This window comes from Mobula birostris, chromosome 1 (assembly GCF_030028105.1).
Source record: "Mobula birostris isolate sMobBir1 chromosome 1, sMobBir1.hap1, whole genome shotgun sequence".
NCBI classification, from domain to species: domain Eukaryota; kingdom Metazoa; phylum Chordata; class Chondrichthyes; order Myliobatiformes; family Myliobatidae; genus Mobula; species Mobula birostris.
This window is the reverse complement of record NC_092370.1, coordinates 5,464,210-5,491,612: the sequence shown is the minus strand read 5'-3', so window position 1 is coordinate 5,491,612 and position 27,403 is coordinate 5,464,210. Positions and strand designations below refer to the sequence as shown.

General features: G+C 44.1%; 1 protein-coding gene across 3 annotated transcripts in view; it reads right to left on the bottom strand.

Annotated features, from left to right (window-relative positions):
* rad54b (RAD54 homolog B) overlaps positions 1–27,393 on the bottom strand; it is a 222,473-nt gene extending 195,080 nt beyond the window's left edge. For 2 of the 3 annotated variants that reach the window (XM_072251878.1, XM_072251892.1), the window contains exons 1-3: positions 27,373–27,393; positions 16,075–16,218; positions 3,197–3,392 (exon numbers count right to left, since the gene is read on the bottom strand). In XM_072251878.1, the coding sequence (XP_072107979.1) occupies positions 3,197–3,392; positions 16,075–16,203 (325 nt within the window). In that variant the 5' untranslated portion in view covers positions 16,204–16,218; positions 27,373–27,393. The remainder of the gene's footprint in view (positions 1–3,196; positions 3,393–16,074; positions 16,219–27,372) is intronic. The other variant, XM_072251885.1, reaches the window with a different exon arrangement.
* Positions 27,394–27,403: the final 10 nt, after the last annotated feature.

Sequence of the window (27,403 nt, the reverse complement as noted above, 5' to 3'; positions counted from 1 at the left end):
ATAGACTGTTCAATAAGATTGGGCCCTTTTTATTTCTTTTTTTCGTTTCTTAACTAACCATATAGTCAAAGTAAGAATTAGAAAGCTTAATCGTTTAATCGCATATTGTGTACTGTTTGTCATTTCGGCGTACTGATTTGTAACAGGGGACACATCGCGCAGCATCCACCCAAACGAGATTTTTTAAGTTTGGCCGGGCCGGGGGCTATCACTCCCTATATTAAGCCGCTAGCCGAAGCGAGAGTTACACAAGCTATCTTATGTATTTGTATCTATTCTAATTTTTTTATTATTTGTTCTTTATCTTATTGTGTTTTCTTGGTGCTGCATCTGATCTGGAGTAACAATTACAGGTTTCCCCCGCTATCCAAAGATAGAGCGTTCCTATGAAACGGTTTGTAAGCCGGAATGTCGTAAAGTGAATAAGCAATTACCATTTATTAATATGGGAAAAATTTTTGAGCATTCCCAGACCCAAAAAATAACCTACAAAATCATGCCAAATTACACATAAAACCTAAAATAACAGTAACATATAGTAAAAGCAGGAATTATATGATAAATACACAGCCTATATAAAGTAGAAATACTTTTCTGCAGCACTGTCTAGCGCAGCGAAAATCTCACGGCGGCACTCTCGGCGGAAGCGCTCTCGGCAGAAACACTCTCTCCAGTAACCTTTAAGCTATGAAGCTGCCAAATCATACCAAATAACACATAAAAATACACAGCCTATATAAAGTAGAAATAATATATATAGTGTAGTTTCACTTACTGGAATCAGGAAGACTCCAATAAGTTGCAGTTTCGTCACAGTTAAACACTTGCTTATACGAATAACCTGTAATCTGTAATTATTTTCTTCAGCTCTGCTGGGAACTTTTCGGCAGCTTCAGTATCAGCCGAAGCACTCTCTCTGGTAAACGTTAAACTATGAAGCTGCCCTCGCCTCAGAAACCGATCAAACCACCCATGACTACCTTTAAATTCCACTTTCACAACACTTTCATCACCATCGGCCAGTGCTTTCTGTTTCAGCTTATTAAAAAGACTGACCGATTTCTCCTTAAGTATGAGAAAACTTAACAGAACACCACGCTTTGTGCACCCATCAATCCATTCAAGCAATAGACTTTCCATTTTATCCATTACTGGATGCTGACTAAGACAGACCACTTTGCTACGAGCAGAACCAACAGTAACATCAGCAGCTTTCAAAATTCTTTCTCTCTGCGTATATATAGTGTGAATGGTGGACGCAGGAAAGTTCAACGTGCGGACAATGTCCTTATTTTGTTCACCACGATCGAAAAGCTTAATTATATCTAGTTTTATGCTAAGTGTAACACCTTTACGAGCTCTTTTAGGCTTTTCCGATATCCTAGAACTCATCTTGGTAACGGATGCACAAAATAAATTGAGATAAAGCACATGTTTAAGCAATGGTGGCTAGAATACAGTTCCGGGGGAGGAGCTTGGCTGTTCGGGCGCGCTGCCTTTTTTCGTAACAGTGAAAACACCTTCTGTTAGCGAAAACAATTAACTAATGTAGGTCTTTCGTAACAGCGAGGTGTCGTAAAGCGAATGTTCGGAAAACAGGGGCCACCTGTATTTCGTTCCCCTTTACACTTGTGTACTGGAAATGACATTAAACAATGTGAAAATGTGTAGTTCGGATAGTTGCTGTTTCATCACCATGCAAGGAGATCTGCGCACTGATGCAACATTTGCAAGTAAGTTGCCAAGATCAGAGAACAACTCAACCAAACTACATTAAACAATCTTCAATCACCTCTGGGTTTAAATTCAGGAACTCTGCATGAAACAAAATTGTGGGAGAACTTCCACAGGAAAAGCAGCAGTATTCCCAGAAGATGACACCTTTGAGGGAAATTAGAGAAGAGTTATAAATGCTGGCTTCATGCGTGACAATCATAGCCCAAAAAAATAAGGTTTAAAAAACCTTCTGGTGGTTCTAATCACACCATTACAGTAATGTTGAATTGAACTTCTATTATAAGACCATAAGATATAGGAGCAGAATTAGGTCATTATTGAGCTGCTCCACCATTTCATCATGGCTGATCCCTCTCAGCCCCAGTCTCCTGCCTTCTCCCCATATCCGTTCATGCCCTGACCAAGAATCTACCAACCTCTGCCTTAAGTATACCCAAAGACTTGGCCTCCACAGCCACCGGTGGCAGTGAATTCCACAGATTCACCACTCTCTGGCTAAAGAAATTCCTCCTCATCTCTGTTCTAAAAGGACTCCCCCCCCCCACCACCTATTCTGTGGCTATGTCCAGGGTGTATGGTGCATCTAGGGAGGTGCAGCAAATCTGGTGAAGGGGCTTCTCATGTTCAGCCATCTTCTAGATTCAAGATTCAATTCAACTTGAAGTTCAGTATATTTCAGGGCTACAATACGAAATAAATCCAAAACTCAGTGAATGAGATCCTTCTATCACTCTTATCTCACTTTTACAACATTCCAGTGTGGTTTAACCAGAGTTTTACAGAGATACAACATTACCTCCGCAGCTATATCTCAAGTGAGGACAGATCTAAATTACCAGCTGAACAAAGGACAAGATCTAATGAAGTGCTCAAAACTTCCTAAAGAAATTGGTAAATTAGTTTATTATACTGAGATACAGTGAAAAGCTTGTCTTGTATACCATCCATACAGATCAATTCTTTATAACAGTGCGCTGCACAAGGTTAAACAATACAGAGTGTAGATTAAGGAGTAAGTGCCGTGCAGGTAGACACTAAGGTAGGTTGTGAAGTCAAGAGTCCATCTTATCATACTAGGGAACTATTCAATAGTCTTATAACAGTGGGATAGATGCTGTCCTTGCATACCATCTGTAAAGATCAATTTATTACAACAGTGCAGTCTACAAGGTTAAACAATACAGAGTGCAGAATGCAGAATGAAAACATAGGTCTTCAGCATGTGGGAGGAAATCTAAGCACCTGGAGGAAACCCACGCAGTCACGTGTAGAACATACAAACTCCTTACAGACGGCAGTGGAATTAAATCTGGCTCGCTGGCGCCGTAATAGTATTGTGCTGCCCTAAATTTTGAAGATTGCTCTCACAATACAGGGGCAGACTTTAACCACAGATAACTGCAAACCACAATAATATCAAACATAATATTATGAAAGCAGTTTGTGAACTGGTACTCACCCTCGACATGATTTGTACCTCGAAACTTGACAGAAGAAACAGGCGAGATGGTCAGGTGATCAGGTTTCGACATTTCCAAATGACAATGTTCAACCACATTTCCTGAGGCTTGGGGAGAAGGGCAGCTCTGAAGCCTTTCACATTGTGTAACCAATGCTTTGGACTGCAATAGGGGATCACCACTGTCATGATGTAGCTGAAACAAAATGTGATTTGCAATAAGGAAATCATTCTAAAATAAGTCACACAAATCTGTATTCATAACCTATTTATCTTTTATTTCTTTGTTCGTATGTGCCATGTTGTATGATGTAGGCGATCGTGGCCTTTCCATGATCATGATTGTTCTGGATAAATTTTTCTACAGAAGTGGTCTATCATTGCCTTCTTCCGGGCAGTGTCTTTACAAGATGGGTGACCCCAACATTATCAATCCTCTTCAGAGATTGTCTGCCTGGCATCAGTGGTTGCATAACCACTTCCTTCATCCCCCTTCTCCCACCCACCTGGCTTAACTTATTAACTTCTAGCTTGTACTCTTTCTCCTCTCCCACCTTCCTACTCTGGCTTCCTCCTCCTTCCTTTCCAGTCCTGATGTAGGGTCTTGGCCCAAAACAGCGACTACTTTTTTTCCATAGATGCTGCCTGACCTGCTGAGTTCCTCCAGCATTTTGTGTGTGTTGCTTGGATTTCCAGCATCTGCAGATTTTCTCTTCTTTGTGTCTGAATTGTCTTAATAATTACAGCTCACCAACTTTCAGTGACAAAAATCACTACTTATTGAACAAGCAAGTGACTATTTAAAAATGTTTGCTCTAAGCACGGAGTAGTGGCTAATGGTCACACGCAACTGAACGAGTTAGAAGATGCTGGGCACAGTTTTCGACCACAAGACCATAAGACAGGAGCAAAATCAGGACATTTAGCCCATCGAGTCTGCTCGATGCAAAATAATGCAAAGATGGTCAGAATACATGAAAGACCTATATGACGACAAAGACCTATACAACGACAAAGACCCAGAGGACAACTTTGATATTGGCAACAACAACGAGGGCCCAGCAATACTGAAAGAGGAAGTGGAACATGCTATGAAGAAAATGCGAAAGGGGAAATCATCAGGACCAGATAACATTCTGGTTGAACTGTATGAAGTGCTAGAAGATTTTGGTGTAGAAAAATTAACAATCTTATTGAATAGGATATACAACAGTGGCAAAGTACTAGAAGATCTTTGAAAGACAGTATTCATTGCACTTCCAAAGAAACCAGGTGCAACAGAGTGTGGACAACACAGAATAAATAGTTTAAATAGCCACCTCACAAACATTCTACTTAGAATCATCATGCTCAGAATAAGAAACAAAATTAAACCAGAGATCAGTGAAGAAAAATGCGGCTTTGTCAAAGCCAAGGGAACATCAAACGCCACTTATATTCTCAGGAATATTATCAAAAGGTCAATGGAAGTACAACAAGACCTATATTTCTGTTTCATTGACTACACAAAAGCCTTTGACACAGTGAAACAAGTTATCATGAAAATACTTAAATATACTAATATCAACAGAAAAGATCTAAGAATAATCAGGAATCTCTACTGGCAACAAAGTGCAACCATACGGATAGACAACAAGATTGGTGAATTGTTCTATCACCAGACCTGTTCTCCCTGTACAGTGAAAACATCATGAGAACCATACAAGACCTACCTGGAATAAGTATAGGAGGATACCATATCAACAACCTCTGCTATGCGGATGATACAGTACTGATAGCAAACAGTGAAGTAAATTTACAGTGTGGCGGCTCATATCAGCACGACTACAACAGAAACTGTTATCTACCATCAACACAGAGAGAGAAAGACTTGGCCTAACCTTAAACATAAAGAAAACTGAAGTGATGGTAATATCAAAGAAACCTGATATCCCAAACTGTAGGATCGTACTGGGAAATGAAATCCTGAAACAAGTTCACAACTTCAAGCACCTTGGATCATGGGTAACATCTGATGGTAAATGCAAAACAGACATAAAAACAAGAATAGCAATGGCAAAGAACAGCATTTACAGAAATGAGAAACATCCTAACAAACAAGAAAATAGCAATTGACATCCGCCTTAGAACTCTCAGCTGCTACATTCTTCCTATATTGATGTATGGCTGCGAGTCACGGACCATCACAAATGCAATGGAAAAAAGAATCAATGCAGCAGAGATGTGGTTCCTCAGAAGAATGCTATGCATATCATATACAGACAGAGTAACCTACGAAGAAGTTCTACAGAGAACGAAAACAAAACGTACATTACTTTAAAAAATCAGATAACAGCAATCAAAATTCTTTGGACACATCATGCAAAGAGAGACATGAGAACATTTTGTTACAACTGGAAAGCTGGAAGGAAGAAGAAGCAGAGAATGAAGGTTTGTCCATCGTCATTGATGAAGACCTCGACACCATTAGTACTTTTTACGAGGTCAAGTTGTTAGTTCGACACTCAACCCGGCACGGATGGAAAGCTTGCTGGAGAGCGGCTCGACTAGATTCGAACTCGGGAACCTTCGCTCCCGGAGTCTGGCGCTGATGTCACTGCCGGCTATGATGGTGTCGAGACTAGCGTGTGATTTGGATTTAAGTGAGGGAGAGTTGTGCAGCGTCAGCCTCACTCTCTCTTCCCAATTCCCATCTGGATCCAGTGGCAAGACAGAGTCTAGACGGCTGGAGATGGGACTAGGTGCAGTGGATGACCAGGACGTCTTCTGTGTCTTGTCCTGCTCTGCACGTTCCACGACGCTTGCAGAGACCACCTTCTTGACCGTTGGACCTTCCGTTGGTCTCATCCGCTCAATCCGCCGGAGTCTGTCTTCACATGCTGGGATAGACAACTCCCTATCTCATCGAGGGTTTGAGACCCGTCGGCTACCCTCACCTGGTTTAGTCGGCTTGTCGAAGCCGTTGCCCGGGGTGTGGCCCCTGTCGCATGCAAACAGCTACAGGGAGCCACAGGTGAGAACTGAGCTCCAGGTGGGGACCAAAGGTGGACGTGTATGGAGCGTCAGGGAGGGGTAGCTCCTCTGGTGGGGGAACATGTCGTGACAGAGAATGAAAATGATAGATGGAATAACATCATTGTTAGAAACAGGGGAGACAACAACTACAATTCGGAGGGTCAGGGACCATGATGGATGGAGAGACATGATTGCCACGCTGAACGGCAAGGCACCTGAATGAATGAATCTTAGAATGGAAATGCTGAAACTGGAGAGTGTTCAAAGGGCGTTCACGGAAATTATTCCAAGATTGAATGGCTTGTCACATGAAGAGCGTCTGATGTCTCTAGGCCTGTATTCTCTAGAATTCAGAAAAATGAGGGGTGACCTCATTGAAACATATCAGTTGGTGAAAGGCCTTGATAGAGTGGATGTGGACAGGATATTTCCTACGGTGGGAGAGTCTAAGACCAAGAGGACGCATCCTCAGAATAGAGGGGCATCATTTTAGAATAGAGATGAGGAGGAATTTCATTAGCTAGAGAGTATGAATATGCAGAATTCCTTGCCACCAGGCAGCTGTGGAGGCCAGGTCGTTATGTATATTTAAAGGTCAGGGCATGAAGGAATAGGAGAAGGCAGAAGATTGGGGCTGAGAGGAAAATTGGATCAGCCATGATGAAATGGCAGAGCAGATACAATGGGCAAAATGGCATAAATCTGTTCTTATACTGTTCTATATATCTGTTCAATTGTATATAAGCGGCATAGTGTCCCAAATAGATGAAGGGAATCCAGGCTATTTTCTTTTTTTTTTTTTTTTTTTTATTAAGTGCAATCGTGAACAACAGCCAGATCAGAAATGCTGATCAAGTCAACTAGTTCCCAAAGAGAACTCTGATAGGCCAATCAGATGGTTCACTGCTGCTCAGCGATAGAACACAAAAAAATCATATGTACAATTAAAAAACATTAAAAAATAGTAGAAACACTGGAGTCATGATGATCATGATGAAGTCTGCTGGAGAGAGACATTTACACATATGATGTCCTCCATAATTCAAAGAGATTGAAGGATAAGGTTGCAGGGTGACAAAACGTGGCAGGAGCACTTGGAACTAAAAACTAATCCCTACCGGGAGAAAACAGCACCTGTTCTTTCTGCACTGTTCTCCAGCAGTCTAAGGACTAAGTCCGGCCAGAACATAACTCACAACTGCTTTTGAAAGTCAGGTATTAACCCTACCTACCAACAACCAAGCATTGTCATCCTGGTCCTCTTCATGATAGCTTATGAAGAAGCATGTGACCTTCCTCCGAGAGATACACTCACAACACACTGGAGGAACTCAGCAGGTCGGGCAGCATCCGTAGAAAAGATCCCCTCTCTCCCTCTACTGAGGACCCCTTCTCCCGTAAGATCACCCCCCTCCCCCTACTGAGGACCCCTTCTCCCATCTTCAACCCTCCTCCTCCTCCTCCTGGACACCCCGCCCGGGCCTTCTACCTGCGCCCGATCTTCTTATCTCCAACTGTCGCCGAGACATAACCGTCTCAACTTCACCACTCCTCTCCTGTTCCAACCTCACTCCCTCTGAACGCACTGCCCTCCACTCTCTCTGCACTAATCCCAACCTCACCATCAAACCCACTGACAAAGGTGGTGCTGTAGTAGTCTGGCGGACGGACCTCTACCTCACTGAGGCCAAACGGCAGCTCTCTGACACCACCTCTTACTTACCCCTGGCACAGGACCCCACCAAAAAACATCAAACCGTTGTCTCCCATACCATCACCGCCCTTATCAACTCCGGAGACCTTCCATCCTCAGCCACTAAACTCCTAATTCCCACACCCCATACCACTCGGTTTTACCTCCTCCCCAAGATCCACAAGCCTGACTGTCCCGGCAGACCCATAGTTTCTGCCTGCTCCTGTCCCACCGAACTTGTATCTGCCTACCTGGACTCCATTTTGTCACCCATAGTTCAGTCCCTCCCCACCTACATCCGGGATACATTCCATGCTCTCCACCTCTTCAATAACTTCCAGTTCCCCGGTCCCAACCACTTCATTTTCACTATGGATGTCCAATCCTTATACACCTCCATCCCCATCAAGAAGGCCTCAAAGCCCTCCACTACTTTCTGGATACTAGACCTCGCCAGTTCCCCACCACCACTACCTTCCACCAGTTGGTGGAACTGATTCTCACACTCAATAACTTCTCTTTTGGCTCTTCCCACTTTCTTCATACCAAGGGTGTAGCTATGGGAACTCGCATGGGCCCTAGCTATGCCTGCCTCTTCATTGGTTATGTGGAACAGTCTGCGCTCCAAACCTATTCTGGTACTGCTCCCCAACTTTTCCTTCGGTACATTGACAACTACATTGGTGCTGCTTCCTGCACCCATGCTGAGCTCGTCAATTTCATCGAATTTACTTCTAACTTCCACCCAGCCCTCAAATTCACTTGGTCTATCTTGGACACTTCTCTCCCCTTTCTCGATCTCTTCGCCTCCATCTCTGGAGACAGACGGTCCACCGACATCTTCTACAAGCCCACTGACTCTCATAACTACCTCGACTATACCTCTTCCCATCCCGCCACATGCAAAAATGCCATTCCCTATTCCCAGTTCCTCCGTCTCCGCCGCATCTGTTCCGAGGATGAGGTTTTCCATTCCAGAACATCTCAAATGTCCTCTTTCTTTAAGGATCGTGGTTTCCCTTCTGCTGTCATCAATGATGCCCTCACCCGTATCTCCTCCATTTCCCGCACTTCAGCCCTCACCCCATCCTCCCACCACCACAACAGGGACAGAGTTCCCCTTGTCCTCACCTACCAGCCCAGCACCCTCCGGATCCAGCACATTATCCTCCGCAACTTCCACCACCTTCAACAGGACCCCACCACTAAGCACATCTTTCCCTCTCCGCCCCTCTCCGCCTTCCGCAGAGATCGGTCCCTCCGCGACTCCCTGGTCCACAAGTCCCTCCCCACAAATCTCCCACCCGGCACTTATCCCTGTAAGCGTAAGTGCTGCACCTGTCCCTACACCTCCTCTCTTGCCACCAGTCAGAGCCCCAAACAGTCCTTCCAAGTGAGGCAACACTTCACTTTTGAGTCTGTTGGGGTCATCTATTGCATCCGGTACTCCTGGTGCGGCCTCCTCTACATCGGTGAAACCAGACGCAGATTGGGGGACCGCTTCGTCGAGCACCTCCGCTCCGTCCGCCAAAACAGACAGGATCTCCCAGTAGCCACCCACTTCAACTCTGCTTCCCACTCCCATTCGGATATGTCCATACATGGCCTCCTCTACTGCCCTGATGAGGCTAAACTCAGGTTGGAGGAGCAACACCTCATATACCGTCTAGGTAGTCTCCAGCCCCTTGGTATGAACATAGAATTCTCCAACTTCTGGTAATTCCCTCCCTCTTGCTTCCCCTATCCCTGTATCACTCTGCCCCCTCCCCTAGCTGCCTACTACCTCCCTCATGGTTCTGCCTCCTTCTACTACCCATTGTGTTTTCCCCTATTCTTTCATCACCTTTCCTGCCTATCACCTCCCTGCCTCCCCTCCCCCACCCCTTTATCTTTCCCCTTACTGGTTTTTCACCTGGAACCTACCAGCCTTCTCCTTCCCACCCTCCCCCCACCTTCTTTATAGGGCCTCTGCCCCTTCCCTCTACAGTCCTGACGAAGGGTTCAGGCCCGAAATATCGACTGATCTTTTCCACGGATGCTGCACGACCTGCTGAGTTCCTCCAGCGTGTTGTGAGTGTTTCTTTGACCCCAGCATCTGCAGATTATTTTGTGTTTATCCCTCCCAGAGATGATAGGTGTTTGTGTACTCGTCTCATGAAGGCATGGACCCCATCGTCGCAGATGTTTCCAACCACAGCATCCGGAAGGCTGTTCCAAATTTTTGTTCTTTAAGATTTTTCCCCAAATGAACAATCACCCAATTAACCAGAATCCACTATATTTAAGACTACAAGGCATCATTCATTCATTTGTTTTGTGCCCTGCCATATGACGTGGGTGATCATGGTCTGTCTATGACTATGACTGTACTTGGAAATTTTTTCTATAGAAATGGTTTTCAATTGTCTTCTTCTGGGCAGTGACTCCCCAACCATCATCAATACTTTTCAGAGATTGTCTGCCTGGCGTCAGTGGACGCATAGCCAGGAAGGCAACAACATCCATCACCTGCTCCCATGGATTCATGTGACCCTGATCAGAGGGCTAAACAGATGTTATACCTTGCCCAAGAGTAACCTGCACCTTACACCTCCTTTGGTAGTGCCATCTCCACCCCACCACCTACCATAAGATATAGTATCAGAATTAAGCTATTCGGCCCATCGAATTTACTCGGCCATTCTATCATGGTTGAGTTATACTTCCTTTGGACTCCCCATAACCATAAGACATAGGAGCAGAATTAGGCCATTTGGCCCATCGAGTCTGCTCCGCCATTCAATCATGGCTGATCCTTTTTTTTTCTCCTCCTCAAACCCATTTCCTGATCATCTCCCCATAATCTTTGATGCCATGTCCAATCAAGAACCTATCAATCACTGCCTTAAATACACCCAATAACATGGCCTCCACATCTGCATGTGGCAACACAGTCACAAATTCATCACCTTCTGGCTAAAGAAATTTTTCTGCATCTCAGTTTTGAATGGACATCTCTCTATCCTGAGATTGTGCCCTTTTATCTTAAGGTTCTCCCACCATGGGAAACATCCTTTCCACATCTACTCTGTCTAGCCCTTTCAACATTTGAAAGGTTTCAATGAGATCCCCCCTTCATCATTCTAAATTCTAGTGAGTACAGACCCAGACCCATCAAACAATCCTCGTATGATAACCCTTTCAATCCTAGAATCATCTTTGTGAACCTTCTCTGGATTCTCTCCAATTTCAGCACATCTCTTCTAAGATGAAGAACCCAAAACTGTTCATAATACTCCACCACTGCCTTATAAAGCCTAAGCATCACATCTCTGCTCTTGTTTTCTAGACCTCTTCAAATGAATGCTAACATTGCATCTGCCTTCCTCAGTACGGACTCAACCTGCAAGTTAGACTTTAGGTTAGGGTGTTCTGCACAAGGACTCCCAAATCCCTTTGCGTCCCAGATATTTGGATTTTCTCCCCGTTTAGAAAATAGTCTGCACATTTATTTCTACTACCAAAGTGCATAACCATGTATCTTCCAACATTATATTTCATTTGCCACTTTCTTGCCCATTCTCCTAATCTGTATAAGTTCTTCTGCATCCTACCCATTTCCTCAACACTACTTGCCCCTCTACCAATCTTCATATCATCTGCAAACTTGGCAATAAAGCCATCTATTTCATCAACTAACTTATTTACATACAGCATAAAACGAAGTGGTCCCAACACCGAACCCTGTGGAACACCACTAGTCACTGACAGCCAACTAGAAAAGGATCCTTTTATTCCCACTCACTGCCTCCTACCAATCAGCCAATGCTCCAACCGTCTTAGTAACTTTCCTGTAATACCATGGGCTCTTAACTTGGTAAGCAGCCTCATGTGTGGCACCTTGTCAAAGGCCTTCTGAAAGTCCAAATATACAACATCCCCTGCCGCCCCTTTATCTATCCTACTTGTAATCTCCTCACAGAATTCCAACAGGTTCACCAGGCAGGATTTTTCCGCAAGGAAGCCATGCTGACTTTATCCTATCTTGTCCTGTGTCACCAAGTATTCCATCACCTCACCCTTAAAAATTGACTCTAACATCTTCCCAACCACTGAGGTCAGGCTAACTGGTCTATAATTTCCTTTCTGCTGCCTTCCTGGTAAAGCTCTGAAAACCTGTGGCAAACAACTAGCGAGAGTATTCAAGGACATTTTCAACCTCTCAGTGCTACAGGCAGAAGTTCCCACTTGCTTCAAAAAGGTAACAATTATACCAGTGCCTAAGAAGAATAATGTGAGCTGACTTAGTGACTATTGCCTGATAGCACTCATATCAACAGTGATGAAATGCTTTGAGAGGTTGCTTATGACTAGACTGAACTCCTGCCTCAGCAAGGACCTGGACCCATTGAAATTTGCCTACCGCCACAATAGGTCAACGGCAGACGCAATCTCAATGGCTCTCCACACAGCTTTAGACCACCTAGACAACACAAACACCTACGTCAGGATGCTGTTCATTGAATATAGCTCAGCACTTAATACCATCATTCCCACAATCCTGATTGAGAAGTTGTAGAACCTGAGCCTCTGTACCTCCCTCTGCAACTGGATCCTTGACTTCCTAACTGGAAGACCACAATCTGTGTGGATTAGTGACAACATATCCTCCTCTCTGACGATCAACACTGGTGCACCTCAGTTATAGTCATACTTTATTGATCCCGAGGGAAATTGGTTTTCGTTACAGTTGCACCATAAATAATTAAATAGTAATATGTAAATTATGCCAGTAAATTATGAAATAAGTCCAGGACCAGCTTATTGGCTCAGGGTGACTGACCCTCCAAAGGAGGAGTTGTAAAGTTTGATGGCCACAGGCAGGAATGACTTCCTATGACGCTCTGTTTTGCATCTCGGTGGAATGAGTCTCTGGCTGAATGTACTCCTGTGCCCAACCAGTCCATTATGTAGTGGATGGGAGACATTGTCCAAGATGGCATGCAACTTGGACAGCATCCTCTTTTCAGTCACCACCGTCAGAGAGTCCAGTTCCATCCCCACAACATCACTGGCCTTACGAATGAGTTTGTTGATTCTGTTGGTGTCTGCTACTCTCAGCCTGCTGCCCAAGCACACAATAGCAAACATGATCGCACTGGCCACCACAGACTCGTAGAACATCCTCAGCATCGTCCAACAGATGTTAAAGGACCTCAGTCTCCTCAGGAAATAGAGACGGCTCTGACCCTTCTTGTAGACAGCCTCAGTGTTCTTTGACCAGCCTATTGTCAATTCGTATCCCCAGGTATTTGTAATCCTCCAACATGTCCACACCGACCCCCTGGATGGAAACAGGGGTCACCCTTGCCTTAGCTCTCCTCAGGTCTACCACCAGCTCCTTAGTCTTTTTCACATTAAGCTGCAGATAATTCTGCTCACACCATGTGACAAAGTTTCCTACCGTAGCCCTGTACTCAGCCTCATCTCCCTTGCTGATGCATCCAACTACGGGTGTGTGCTTAGCCCACTGTTCTACTCTCTATATACCCATGACTATGTGGCTAGGCATAGCTCAAATACCATCTATAAATTTGCTGATAGTACAAACATCGTTGGTAGAATCTCAGGTAGTGACGAGAGGGCATACAGGAGTGAGATATGCCAACTTGTGGAGTGGTGCCGCAGCAACCAATGTCAGTAAGACTAAAGAGCTGACTGTGGACTTCAGGAAGGGTAAGATGAAGGAACACATACCAATCCTCATAGAGGGATCAGATGTGGAGAGAGTGAGCAGTTTCAAGTTCCTGGGTGTCAAGACCTCTGAGGAATTAACCTGGCCCCAACACATCGATGTAGTTATAAAGAAAGCAAGGCAGCGGGTATACTTCAGTCGGAGTCTGAAGAGATTTGATATGTCAACAAATACAACTTCTACAGATGTACCATGGAGAGCACTCTGACAGGCTGCATCACTGTCTCATATAGGGGGTGGTGGGGTGGGGGCTACTGCACAAGACCGAAAGAAGATGCAGAGGGTTATAAATTTAATCAGCTCCACCTTGGGTACTAGTCTACAAAGTACCCAGGACATCTTTAGGGAGCAGTGTCTCAGAAAGGCAGTGTCCATTATTAAGGACCTCCAGCACCCAGGGCATGCCCTTTTCTCACTGTTACCATCAGGTAGGAGGTACAGAAGCCTGAAGGCACACACTCAGCGATTCAGGAACAGCTTCTTCCCCTCTGCCATCCGATTCCTAAATGGACATTGAAATCTTGGACACTTTTTTAAAATATACAATATTTCTGTTTTTTGCATGATTTTTTTAATCTAGTCACTATATGTATACTGTGATTTACTTATTATCATTATTATATTTATTTTTTCTCTTCTATATTATGCATTGCATTGAACTGCTGCTGCTAAGTTAACAAATTTCACATCACATGCCAGTGATAATAAACCTGAATTTGATTCCTCCTTTCTTAAAGACAGGAGTGACATTTGCAATTTTCCAGTCCTCTGGCACCATGCCAGAATCCAATGATTTTTGAAAGATCATTGCTAATGCCACCACAATCTCCCACACTACCTCTTCCAGAACCCTAGGGTGCAGTTCATCTGATCCGGGTGACTTATGTACCCTTAGGTCTTTCAGCTTTTTGAGCACCTTCTCTCTTGTAATAGTAACTGCACCCACTTCTCTTCCCTCACACACTACAACATCTGGCACACTGCAAGTGTTTTCCACAGTGAAGACTGATGCAAAATATTCATTTAGTTCATTTGCCATCTCCTTGTCCCATAGAAACATAGAAACCATAGAAAGACTACAGCACAGAAACGGGCCTTTTGGCCCTTCTTGGCTGTGCCGAACCATTTTCTGCCTAGTCCCACTGACCTGCACACGGACCATATCCCTCCATATACCTCCCATCCATGTATCTGTCCAATTTATTCTTAAATGTTAAAAAAGAACCCGCATTTACCACCTCATATGGCAGCTCATTCCACACTCCCACCACTCTCTGTGTGAAGAAGCCCCCCCCAATGTTCCCTTTAAACTTTTCCCCCTTCACCCTTAACCCATGTCCTCTGGTTTTTTTTTCTCCCCTTGCCTCAGTGGAAAAAGACTGCTTGCATTCACTCTATCTATACCCATCATAATTTTATATACCTCTATCAAATCTCCCCTCATTCTTCTACACTCCAGGGAATGAAGTCCTAACCTATTCAACCTTTCCCTGTAACTGAGTTTCTCAAGTTCCGGCAACATCTCTTTATTATTCCCCCGCTATTATTTCTCTTGCCTCTTTTTCTAGTGGTCCTATATCCACCCTCATCTTTCTTTTATTTTTTACATACTTGAAAAAGCTTTTACTATCCACTTAGATATTATTTGCTAGCTTGCTTTCATATCTCATCTTTAAACTTTAACAGCCTAACTAATCAAGCTTTAAATATACCCAATGACTTGGCCTCCACTGCAGTCTGTGGCAATGAAATCCACAGATTTACCACCCTCTAGCTAAAGAAATTTCTTCTCCTCTCTGTTGGTATCATAGATAGATATATAGATTTTGATGTAGATATGTATTGGTATAGAACGTATAACATTACAGCACAGTATAGGCCCTTCTGCCCACAATGTTGTGCCAACCTGTTAGACCACTCCAGATTCAATCTAACCCTTCCCTCCTCCGCAACCCTCCATTTTTCTAATCATCCAGAGTTTCTTAAATGTCCCAAATGTACATGTCATTCTCTACCAGCAACCCTGGCACCCCATGTGTAAAAAAACAAAGCTTTCTTCTGACATACTCCCTATAATTTCCTCCAATCATCTTCAAATTACATACTCTCTTATTAGCCATTACATCACAACAGCTAGAATGTTGATATTTCTATATGTACATAAAATAATTGACAAATAATTATATATATTGATATAATTTACAAACCAAGAAGGTCCACAAAAGAATAAACTATGCCACAGAGCAATACTTATGGGAAGCAAGTACAAAATATTTTAATATATTTATTTGAAAACTAAATTTAAGACTTTTGCCAATATGCTTTCGCGAGTTTTAGAAACCCGGAAGTCTAAATTACTTAAGCCTTAGACTACCGCAATCAGTTTCTCGCTCCTAATTTCCAATTGGAGGTGACAGAAGTTTATTTGTACGGTACCTCGTTCCTGTTCAAGAGTCTGGTGTCCCCTGACACAGGCGCAAGATTAGTGGTTTTGCTGGGCGGGATGAATTTGATTCTTTTAGCCACATTGCCGCTGAGTTGGCTCGGAGCAGCCGATCTTCTCATCTTAGTAAGTTGTTACTTTGGTACCGGAAGAAAAAATTGAATGAGTGCCTACACATTAACGATAAGCAGATCACCAAAACAGTTCACTCTCTAGGAGTGATATTTTCTTAATGTCCACCAATGATGATTTTTAAGCTCCCGCCTTCCCAAAATGCTTAGCACAGACAACAAATCCTACATACTGCGCATGTACTTAACTTTAATTCTTTGTTCAGAATTAGTATGTACGATACGGCATTTGTAGCGATTGCATTTACCAAGAAACGGTGCGGATCCTAGGAGATGCAAAGGAAACGTCTATATACTAAATTGAGATCTTAGGGACAGGCATAGTTTAACATGGAATATCACTACCATCATAATGCATATAAGTGAATATTTGACTTTCTGAAATGCATTAGGCTTTTAGATATTATTTAAGGTTTTTTTGTGGGGTGGATATAGTGGGTATACTTCGTCAAAGTTGCTGGTGAACGCAGCAGGCCAGGCAGCATCTCTAGGAAGAGGTACAGTCAGATGCTGCCTGGCCCACTGCGTTCACCAGCAACTTTGATGTGTGTTGCTAGAATTTCCAGCATCTGCAGAATTCCTCGTGTTTGGGTATACTTCGTCTTTTTGCTTCGCACTTCACTTCAGTAGGTGGTGGTAATGCACCTTATATTGATCTGTCAACCACCTTTAAACTTTTATAAGTCACAATTTAAATGTTGCCTTGTAGATTTCAAAGTGGTGCGGACACTACTATTATATTGCAATGTGTTACAGTGACATAGCATGCCTATGGATTGCAGCGGGTCTCAAGGGTTGGCTTTGACGGAAACCAATTATATTGAAAAAGTTATCAAAATTTTTTAAAATGTGATATAGTAAATGGTTAGTTGTTCGTCCATCGTTGACATCGATGAGGACCAACGTGATTTGGATTTAAGTGAGGAAGAATTGCGCAGCGTCAGCCTCACTCTCTCTTCCCAATTCCCATCTGGATCCAGTGGCAAGACGGAGTCTAGACGGCTGGAGATGGGACTAGGCGCAGTGGATGACCAGGACGTCTTCTGTGTCTTGTCCTACTCTACACGTTCCACGACGCTTGCAGAGACCGCCTTCTTGACCGTTGGACCTTCCATTGGTCTCGTCCGCTCAATCCGCCGGAGTCTGTCTTCACATGCTGGGATAGACAACTCCCTATCTCACCGAGGGTTTGAGACCCGTCGGCTACCCTCACCTGATTTAGCCGGCTTGTCGAAGCCGTTGCCCGGGGTGTGGCCGCTGTCGCATGCAAACAGCTACAGGGAGCCACAGGTGAGAGCTGAGTGCCAGTTGGGGACCAAAGGTGGACTATCCGCCCTGAAAAGGACGCGACATGTTCCCCCACCCTGACACCCCATACACCCATAGTAAATATATGCTTCTTTATTAACGCTTTAAATAACAAGTCGTGATGAGCAATATTTTGAGATATTTGTAACAACTGTAATGTGATATGAAAATCTCTGTGATTTCTGTTGGTGACAAAGTCAGAGGTACTGCTAATACTACTGTGGATTACTGTGCTAATTCTGTGGATGCTGTGGATTGTTGCCTACATTTGAAATTGAAAGAAATGCTATATTTCAGTTAGAGGTTAGTGAAAATAAAGATGTAATGTTTTCCCATCCATGGACTTCCTGGAATTTATTGGACCCCAGGTTAAGAAGCTCTGCTTTACAGCTTCTCTCAATCTGGGAAAGAACAGCAGAACAGCATTTCTGCATCTGTGAGAGAAGAAACGGTGAATGTTTTCAGGCCTGAGACCCTCTCAATTTCTGCTTGTTGGACAAGATATTTTGCCCTTGCAATTAGCCCATCAGGCTTGATCCTGAATGATGCCAATCTGCGATTATTTCATAAACATCTTTTTGCACTTCTTAAAATTCCGCAGCAGTTTTGAGTGTCCTATCGACATGGACCCCAAGATATGTTGAAGTTGGATAAGATGCTAGTTAGGTGTAATTTGGAGAATTGTGTACAGTTCTGGTCACCTACCTACAAGAAAGATATTAATAAAACTGGAAGAGTGCAGAGAAAGTTTACAAGGATGTTGCCGAGATTTGAGGACCTGAGTTAGTGGGAAAGGTTGAATAGATTAGGACTTTGTTCCCAGCCTGGGGTCCACAGACCCCACTGTTAATGGTAGGGGTCCATGGCATAAAAACGTTGGGAACCCCTGCCCTAATGCAAAGGAGAATGGGGGGAGATTCTATAGAGGTTTACAAAATTCTGAAGGCTATTGATAGGGTAAATGTGTACCACAAGGCTGTGTACCACGTAGCCTCCTGCTCTACTCACTTTACACTTATGACTGGGAGGCTTAAGCACAGCTCCAGTGCCATGTTCAAGTTTGGTGATGACCACACTCTCGTAGGCTGAATCAAAGGTGGTGACAAATCAGCATATAGGAGGGAGATTGAAAATCTGGCTCAGGGGTGCCATAACAATAACCTCATCAGCAAGACCAAGGAGCTGATTATTGACTTCAGGAGGAGGAAACCAGAGGTCCATGAGCCTGCATTCATCGGAAAATCAAATATAGAGCATCAGCAACTTTAAATTCCTCAGTGTTACTATTTCAGAGGATCTGTCCTGGGCCCAGCAAGTAAGGCAATGCGAAGAAAGCATAGCAGCGCCTCCACTTCCTTAAAAGTTTGTGAAGATTCAGCATGGCACCTAAAACTTTGACAAACCTGTAGAGAGGTGTACAGGCCACACTCTCTTCTCACTCCTGCCATCAGAAAGGAGGTACAGAAGCCTCAGGACTCACACCTACTGGTTCAGGAACAGTTATTACCCCTCAAACATCAGGCTCTTGAACCAAAAGGGATAAGTTCACTCAACTTCATTGCCCTATCATTGAAATGTTCCCACAACCAATGGACCCACTTCAAGGACTCTTCATCTCATATTCTTGATATTCATTGCTTTATTGATTTATTATTTCTTTCTTTTTGTATTTGTACAGTTTGTTGTCTTTTGCACACTGTTTGAATGCCTAAGTTAGTGGGGTCCTTCATCGATTCTATTATGGTTGTATTCTATTATGGATTTATTGAGTATGCCCACAGGTAAACTAATATAAACTAATCTCAGGGTTGTATATAGTGACATGTATGTACTTTGATAATGAACTTAGAACTTTGAAATGCAAGCAGGCTTTTTCCACTGAGCTTGGATGAGACTAGAACTAGAATTAATGGGTTAAAGGTGAAAAGTGAAATATTTAAGGGGACATGTTTAAAACTCCAAGGCTGAGTACAAAGTAAATGGCAGGATACTTGGTAGTGTGGAGGAGCAGAGGGATCTGGGGGTACATGTCCACAGATCACTGAAAGTTGCCTCACAGGTGGATAGGGTAGTTAAGAAAACTTATGGGGTGTTAGTTTTCATAAGTCGAGGGATAGAGTTTAAGAGTCGCGATGTAATGATGCAGCTCTATAAAACTCTGGTTAGGCCACACTTGGAGTACTGTGTCCAGTTCTGGTTGCCTCACTATAGGAAGGATGTGGAAGCATTGGAAAGGGTACAGAGGAGATTTACCAGGATGCTGCCTGGTGTAGAAAGTATGCATTATGCTCAGAGATTAAGGGAGCTAGGGCTTTACTCTTTGGAGAGAAGGAGGTTGAGAGGAGACATGATAGAGGTGTACAAGATAATAAGAGGAATAGATAGAGTGGATAGCCAGCTCCTCTTCCCCAGGGCACCACTGCTCAATACAAGAGGACATGGCTTTAAGGTAAGGGGTGGGAAGTTCAAGGGGGATATTAGAGGAAGGTTTTTTACTCAGAGAGTGGTTGGTGCATGGAATGCATTGCCTGAGTCAGTGGTGGAGGCAGATACACTAGTGAAGTTTAAGAGACTACTAGACAGGTATATGGAGGAATTTAAGGTGGGGGCTTATATGGGAGGCAGGGTTTGAGGGTCGGCACAACATTGTGGGCTGAAGGGCTTGTACTATGCTGTACTATTCTATGTTCTTTGGAACATGAAGTATAACTTCTTCACTCAGAGGCTGGCAAGAGTGTGGAATGAGCTGCGAGTGGACGTGGTGGATGTTGGTTCTATTTCATCATTAAAGACAACTTTGAACAGGTATATGGATGGGAGAGGTATGGTCTGGGTGCAAGTCAATGGGACTAGGCAGAATAACAGTTCAGCATGGACTGGATGGCCAAAGGTTTCTTGGATCGGGCCAAGAAGAGTGGCGGGAGAGCTAAATTCTGAAGGAAGGTAGTTTTTTAAAAAACTTCGAGTGCAAGAAGGACGAGACTGCGCAGGCGCGTGACATAGACAGGACAGCACTGAGAGTTTAAAAAGGAGACCACCCTACACAGCGGGCAGCAGAGTGAGTGGTAGCAGAGTGTAGGGCTTTGGCTCAATGGCTTACGCGGAAACAGGAAGAGGTGAGAGCGAGGCACCAGATCTTCTTTTCCCCTTGGCGAATCAGCCCAGACAGACACAGGAACAGCAGGGGTCACACAGCTAATGGTTTAAAAAGTTTGTGTGTTTGGTGAGGTAAGTGGATGAGTAGACTTATTTTTCCTTGTTTCATTCCTGTAAAATTAGGTAGCATGCCTGCAGGGTTAGTGCTTTGTTCAGGGTGTCAGATGTGGGAATCCTGGGAGACCTCCAGCCTCCCTGATGGCCACATCTGCGCCAGGTGCACCGAGATGCAGCTCCTCAGAGATCGTGTTAGAGATCTGGACTTGCAGCTTCATGACCTGCTGCTTATTGGGGAAAGTGAAGAGGTGATAGACAGGAGCTACAGGGAGGTAGTCATCCCTAGGCTACAGGGGTCAGAAAACTGGGTGACTGTCAGGAGAGGGAAGGGAAATGCCCAGATAGTGGAGAGCACCCCTGTGGCTGCCCCCCTCAGCAACAACTATCTCGTTTTGGAAGCTGTTGAGGGGGATGACCGGACAGGGGACGGCCACAGTGACCGGGTGTCTGGCACTGAGCCTGGCACTGTTGTGCAGGAGGAAAGGAGGGAGAAGAGGAATGCGGTAGTCATAGGGGATTCCATTGTCAGGGGAACAGACAGGAGATTCTGTGAGCCTGATAGAGATACCTGCATGGTGTGTTGCCTCCCAGGTGCCAGGGTACGGGATGTCCCAGATCGGGTCCAGAATTTTCTGAAGGGAAAGGGCGAGCAGCCCCTTGTCTTGGTACATGTTAGTACCAATCACATAGATAGGAAAAGGGAGGAGGTCCTGAAGAGAGATTTCCGGGAGTTAGGAAGGAAGCTGAGAAGCAGGACCTCCAGGGTAGTAATCTCCGGATTGCTACCTGTGCCACGTGCTAGCGAGATCAAGAATAGTCGGATCAGGCAGATGAATGTGTGGCTGAGAGACTGGTGCAGGGGGCAGGGCTTCAGATTCTTGGATAACTGGGATCTCTTCTGGGGGAAGTACGACCTGTTCAAAATGGACGGGTTACACCTGAACCTGAAGGGGACCAGTCTCCTGGCGGGCAGGTTTAATAGAGCTGTTTGGGAGGGTTTAAACTGATTTGGCAGGGGGATGGGAACTGGAATGATAGAGTGGAGAAAGGGGAAAACAGAAATAAATCTAAGATAGTGAGCAGTAAAGATGTCAGGAAAGACAGGCAGGTGATGGGGCAAATTTGCAGCCATTGGGATGAGTTGCAGTGCAATAAAGTTGTAGTGAAATCAAAGCAAAAAGTACCAAATACTGGTCTTAAGATGTTATACTTAAATGCACGCAGCATAAGGAATAAGGTGGATGATCTTGTCGTACAGCTACAGATTGGCAGGTATGATATTGTGGCCATCATTGAGACGTGGCTAAAGGATGCATGTCTCTGGGAGCTGAACGTCCAAGGATACACGGTGTATCGGAAGGATAGGCAGGTAGGCAGAGGGGGTGGCATGGCTTTATTGGTAAGAAATGATATTAAATCATTAGAAAGAGGTGACATAGGATCGGAAAGTGTAGCATCTTTATGGGTTGAGCTAAGAAATCGCAGGGGTAGAAGGACCCTGATGGCAGTTATATACAGGCCTCCCAACAGCTGCAGTGATGTGGACTACAAATTTCAACAGGAAATAGAAAAGGCTTGTCAGAAGGGCAGTGTTATGATAATAGTGGGGGATTTTAACATGCGAGTGGATTGGGAAAATCAGGTCGGCACTGGATCGCAAGAGAGAGAATTTGTAGAATGTCTTGCGAGATGGCTTTTTAGAACAGTTGTTGTTGAGCCCACTAGGGGATCGGCTGTACTGGATTGAGTATTGTGTAATGATCCAGAGGTGATTAGAGAGATTGAGGTGAAGGAACCCTTAGGAGGCAGTGATCATAACATGATTGAGTTCACTGTGAAATCTGAGAAAGAGAAGCCGAAATCCGATGTGTCAGTTTTTCAGTGGAGTAAAGGAAATTTTGAAAGGAAAAAGGATGCAACCGTGGCTGACAAGAGAAGTCAAAGCCAAAGTTAAAGTAAAGGAGGGGGCATACAAGGAAGCAAAAATTAGTGGGAAGACAGAGGATTGGGAAGTTTTTAAAAGCTTAAAAAAGGAAACTAAGGAGATCATTAAGAGGGAAAAGATAAACTATGAAAAGAAGCTAGCAAATAATATCAAAGAGGATACTAAAAGCTTTTTCAAGTATATAAAGAGTAAAAAACAGGTGAGAGTAGATATAGGACCGATAGAAAATGATGCTGGAGAAGTTGTAATTGGAGATAAGGAGATGGCAGAGGAACTGAACGAATATTTTGCATCAGTCTTCACTGAGAAAGACATCAGCAGTATACCGGACACTCAAGGGTGTCAGGGAAGAGAATTACCACAGAGAAAGTACTCAGGAAGCTGAATATTCTAAGGGTAGATAAATCTCCCGGACCAGATGGAATGCACCCTCGTGTTCTGAAGGAAGTAGTTGTGGAGATTGCAGAGGCATTAGCAATGATCTTTCAAAAGTCAATAGATTTTGCCATGGTTCCGGAGGACTGGAAGATTGCAAATGTCACTCCGCTATTTAAGAAGGGGGCAAGGAAGCAAAAAGGAAATTATAGACCTGTTAGCTTGACATCGGTGGTTGGGAAGTTGTTGGAGTTGATTGTCAAGGATGAGGTTACGGAGTACCTGGAGGCATATGACAAGATAGGCAGAACTCAGCATGGATTCCTTAAAGGAAAATCCTGCCTGACAAACCTATTGCAATTTTTTGAGGAAATTACGAGTAGGCTAGACAAGGGAGATGCAGTGGATGTTGTGTATTTGGATTTTCAGAAGGCCTTTGAGAAGGTGCCGCACATGAGGCTGCTTAACAAGATAAGAGCCCATGGAATTACGGGAAAGTTACATACGTGGATACAGCGTTGGCTGATTGGCAGGAAACAGAGAGTGGGAATAAAGGGATCCTATTCTGGTTGGCTGCTGGTTACCAGTGGTGTTCCACAGGGATCAGTGTTGGGGCCGCTTCTTTTTATGTTGTACATCAACGATTTGGATTATGGAATAGATGGCTTTGTGGCGAAGTTTGCTGATGATACAAAGATAGGAGGAGGGGCTGGTAGTGTTGAGGAAACAGAGAGTCTGCAGAGAGACTTGGATAGATTGGCAGAGAAATGGCAAATGAAATACAATGTTGGAAAGTGTATGGTTATGCGCTTTGGTAGAAGAAATAAACGGGCAGACTGATATTTAAATGGGGAGAGAATTCAAAGTTCTGAGATGCAACGGGACTTGGGAGTCCTCGTGCAGGATACCCTTAAGGTTAACCTCCAGGTTGGGCCGGTGGTGGAAGAAGGTGAATGCAATGTTGGCATTCATTTCTAGAGGAATAGAGTATAGGAGCAGGGATGTGATGTTGAGGCTCTATAAGGCACTGGTAAGACCTCACTTGGAGTACTGTGTGCTGTTTTTGGCTCCTTATTTAAGAAAGGATGTGCTGACGCTGGAGAGGGTTCAGAGAAGGTTCACTAGAATGATTCCGGGAATGAGAGGGTTAACATATGAGGAATGTTTGACCGCTCTTGGGCTGTACTCCTTGGAGGTCAGAAGAATGAGGGGGGATCTCATAGAAACATTTCGAATGTTGAAAGGAATGGACAGAGTGGATGTGGCAAAGTTGTTTACCATGGTGGGGGAGTCTAGTACGAGAGGGCATGACTTAAGGATTGAAGGGCGCCTTAAGGATTGAAGGGCACCCATTCAGAGCAGAGATGCAAAGAAATTTTTTTAGCCAAAAGGTGGTGAATGTGTGGAATTTGTTGCCACGGGCAGCAGTGGAGGCCAAGTCACTGGGTGTATTTAAGGCAGGTATCTGAGCAGCCAGGGTATCAAGGGCTATGGTGAGAAGATGGGGGACTGGGACTAAATGGGAGAATGGATCAGCTCATGATAAAATGGCGGAGCAGACTCAATGGGCCGAATGGAGACTTCTGCTCCTTTGTCTTATGGGTCTGTTTCTATACCGTAGTGCCCTTTGACTCCATGAGGGTAGATAACAAATATTAACTATTATGTAGAAAAATAGTCATGGGAAAATCTGGCCACTTGAGAATGTTTGAGAAAATTCAGCAAATAGTGTCATGAATGAACAGTGTGTGCACCAGGAAAGAAACTATAGTTCCTGAAGCAATGGCTCAGGGCTAAAAAAAAATGCAATGAACTGGGAGTACAGTACCTGCTGAACAATCACTGCAGTGGACAGGAGGGTTCTACAATAGGTAGCAAAAACGCCCAACGCATCACCGGCACCAGCCTATTCGCCACCAAGGACATAAATACAGAAAGGGGCCGGAAAAGGGTCAGCAACATCATGAAGGATCCCACCCACCCTGCTCATGGACTGTTTGTCCCACTCCCATCAGGGAGGAAACTATGTAGCATCCATGCTCGGACTACCAGACTCAAAAACAAGCACCACACATCAAAGTTGCTGGTGGGGTTGATGTGTGTTGCTTGAATTTCCAGCATCTGCAGAATTCCTCGTGTTTGCGAGACTCAAAATCAGTTACTTTCCCCAAAAAGTAAAGCTGATCAGCACCTCCACCCATTAACCCACCCCTCCACACCCCCAACCACCACTACTTTATCATTTCCTGGCAGTCACCTTACGTACACACACTCCTGTGCATAGTAAAACTTTATGGAGACACAATCTATATAAGTAATTATATTTATTATGCTTTTTTATTATTATTGTGTTTTTTTAATCTTATTGTGTTTTTTTGTAATATATCAGATCCAGAGTAACAATTGTTTTGTTCCCCTTTACCCTTGTGTACTGGAAATGCCATTAAACAAGCTTGAATCAATCTATGTACCTAAGATAGTAGATAAGTTATCTGATGTTTTATATTTATTGTGGTTTCTATTTTAGTGTTCTTTATCTTATTGTGATTTTTTTTGTGCTCCATCAGATCCAGAGTAACAATTAATTCAGTTTCCTTTACACTTGTGTACTGAATGATGTTGAATAATGTGCAACAGACACAAAATGCTGGAAGAACTCAGCACAGCTGGCCTGCTGAGTTCCTCCAGCATTTTGCACATGTTGCTTGGATTTGCAGCATCTGCAGATTTTCTCGTTTGCGATTGAATGATGTGCGATCCAACTATTCAGAAATCCTCCTGGTTTGATATCCAGTTGACGTTTGCCCAGCTCCTCTTAAACCTGCTTCAAGTCTAGTTAATGTGTTCTTGTTAAATTCACTGGGGCCCCAGTTACCACAATCCCTTTAAACTTACCAGATCAAAGGCAAAGTCGAGATGATTGTCATATGCACAAGTACATGAATGGACAGCTGTGATGTAAAAACTTACTTGTAGCAGCATTGCAGGAACATAGCATCATGTACAGCATTTTCAAGAAAAACAAAAACATAAATAGTACACATTTGTTTTCAAGAACACAATTAGAACAAAAAAGTCCATTTTACTGCAAGGTGGTCATCGGGCTGTTAAACTGTATTGATTAGGGTTTTGCCTTTTTTAATATCCCGTGTAATATTTCTTAAAGTGAATTAGAGATGTGTTCAGTGCTATCCAGTTGTTAAATTCAAAAGTTTAAGTAAATTTATTGTAAAAGTGATTTTATGTCACCATATATATTGCTTTGAGATTTATTTTCTTGCAGGCATTTACAAAGAAATAAAAAATACAATATAATTAATGAAAAACTCTACATAAACGAAGACTAACAAACAACCAATGTGCAAAAGAAAATTCTGCAAGCAAAAATAATACTGACACACGAGTCCTTCAAAGTGCATGTGTAGGTTGTGTAATCAATTCAGACGAGTGGTAAGTGAAATGATCCATGTTTCTCCAGGACACCCAGCAGTTTGGCACCAAAAATCCTGCTTTAACTCTAATGTCACCTTGTTACAGGTTCCGGCCCAAAACAACATGTCCACATCCCCACAGATGCTGGCTGGCCCACTGGGATTTTCCAGTCCTTTTGTGTGTGAGAGAGAGAGTGAGTATGAGGGTGAGGGTGGGTATATGTATATATCTGTGTCAGTGCGCAGATGGGCGTGTGTGTGTGTTCGCGAGCGAGCGCCGATGGGTGTACCGTTTGTACGTTTGTTTAGGTTTCCAGCACCTGTCCTCCTGCAGGAGGCTGTATTTAATTCTATATCAGTGCTGCCGTGGGACAAACCTTGAATGCGAGGGTTGCATTCCACCCTGCAGCCCCACCCTCACCAAGGCAATAAAAGACTGTTCTATATCGGATTCCCTCCACTCTCCGCCCCCGATCCCCGATCCCCGATCCCCAATCCCTCACTGTGGTGATAAAAGACTGTTTTATATCCGATTCCCTCCACACTCCGCCCCGCAATCCCCGATCCCCGATCCCCAATCCCTCACTGTGGTGATAAAAGACTGTTTTATATCGGATTCCCGCCACTCTCCGCCCCGCAATCCCCGATCCCCGATCCCCGATCCCTCACTGTGGTGATAAAAGACTGTTTTATATCGGATTCCCTCCACTCTCCGCCCCGCAATCCCCGATCCCCGATCCCTCACTGTGGTGATAAAAGACTGTTTTATAACCGATTCCCTCCACTCTCCGCCCCGCAATCCCCGATCCCCGATCCCCGATCCCTCACTGTGGTGATAAAAGACTGTTTTATATCGGATTCCCGCCACTCTCCGCCCCGCCGCCTCACCTGTCATTCCGGCGGGTTCACGCCCACTGGA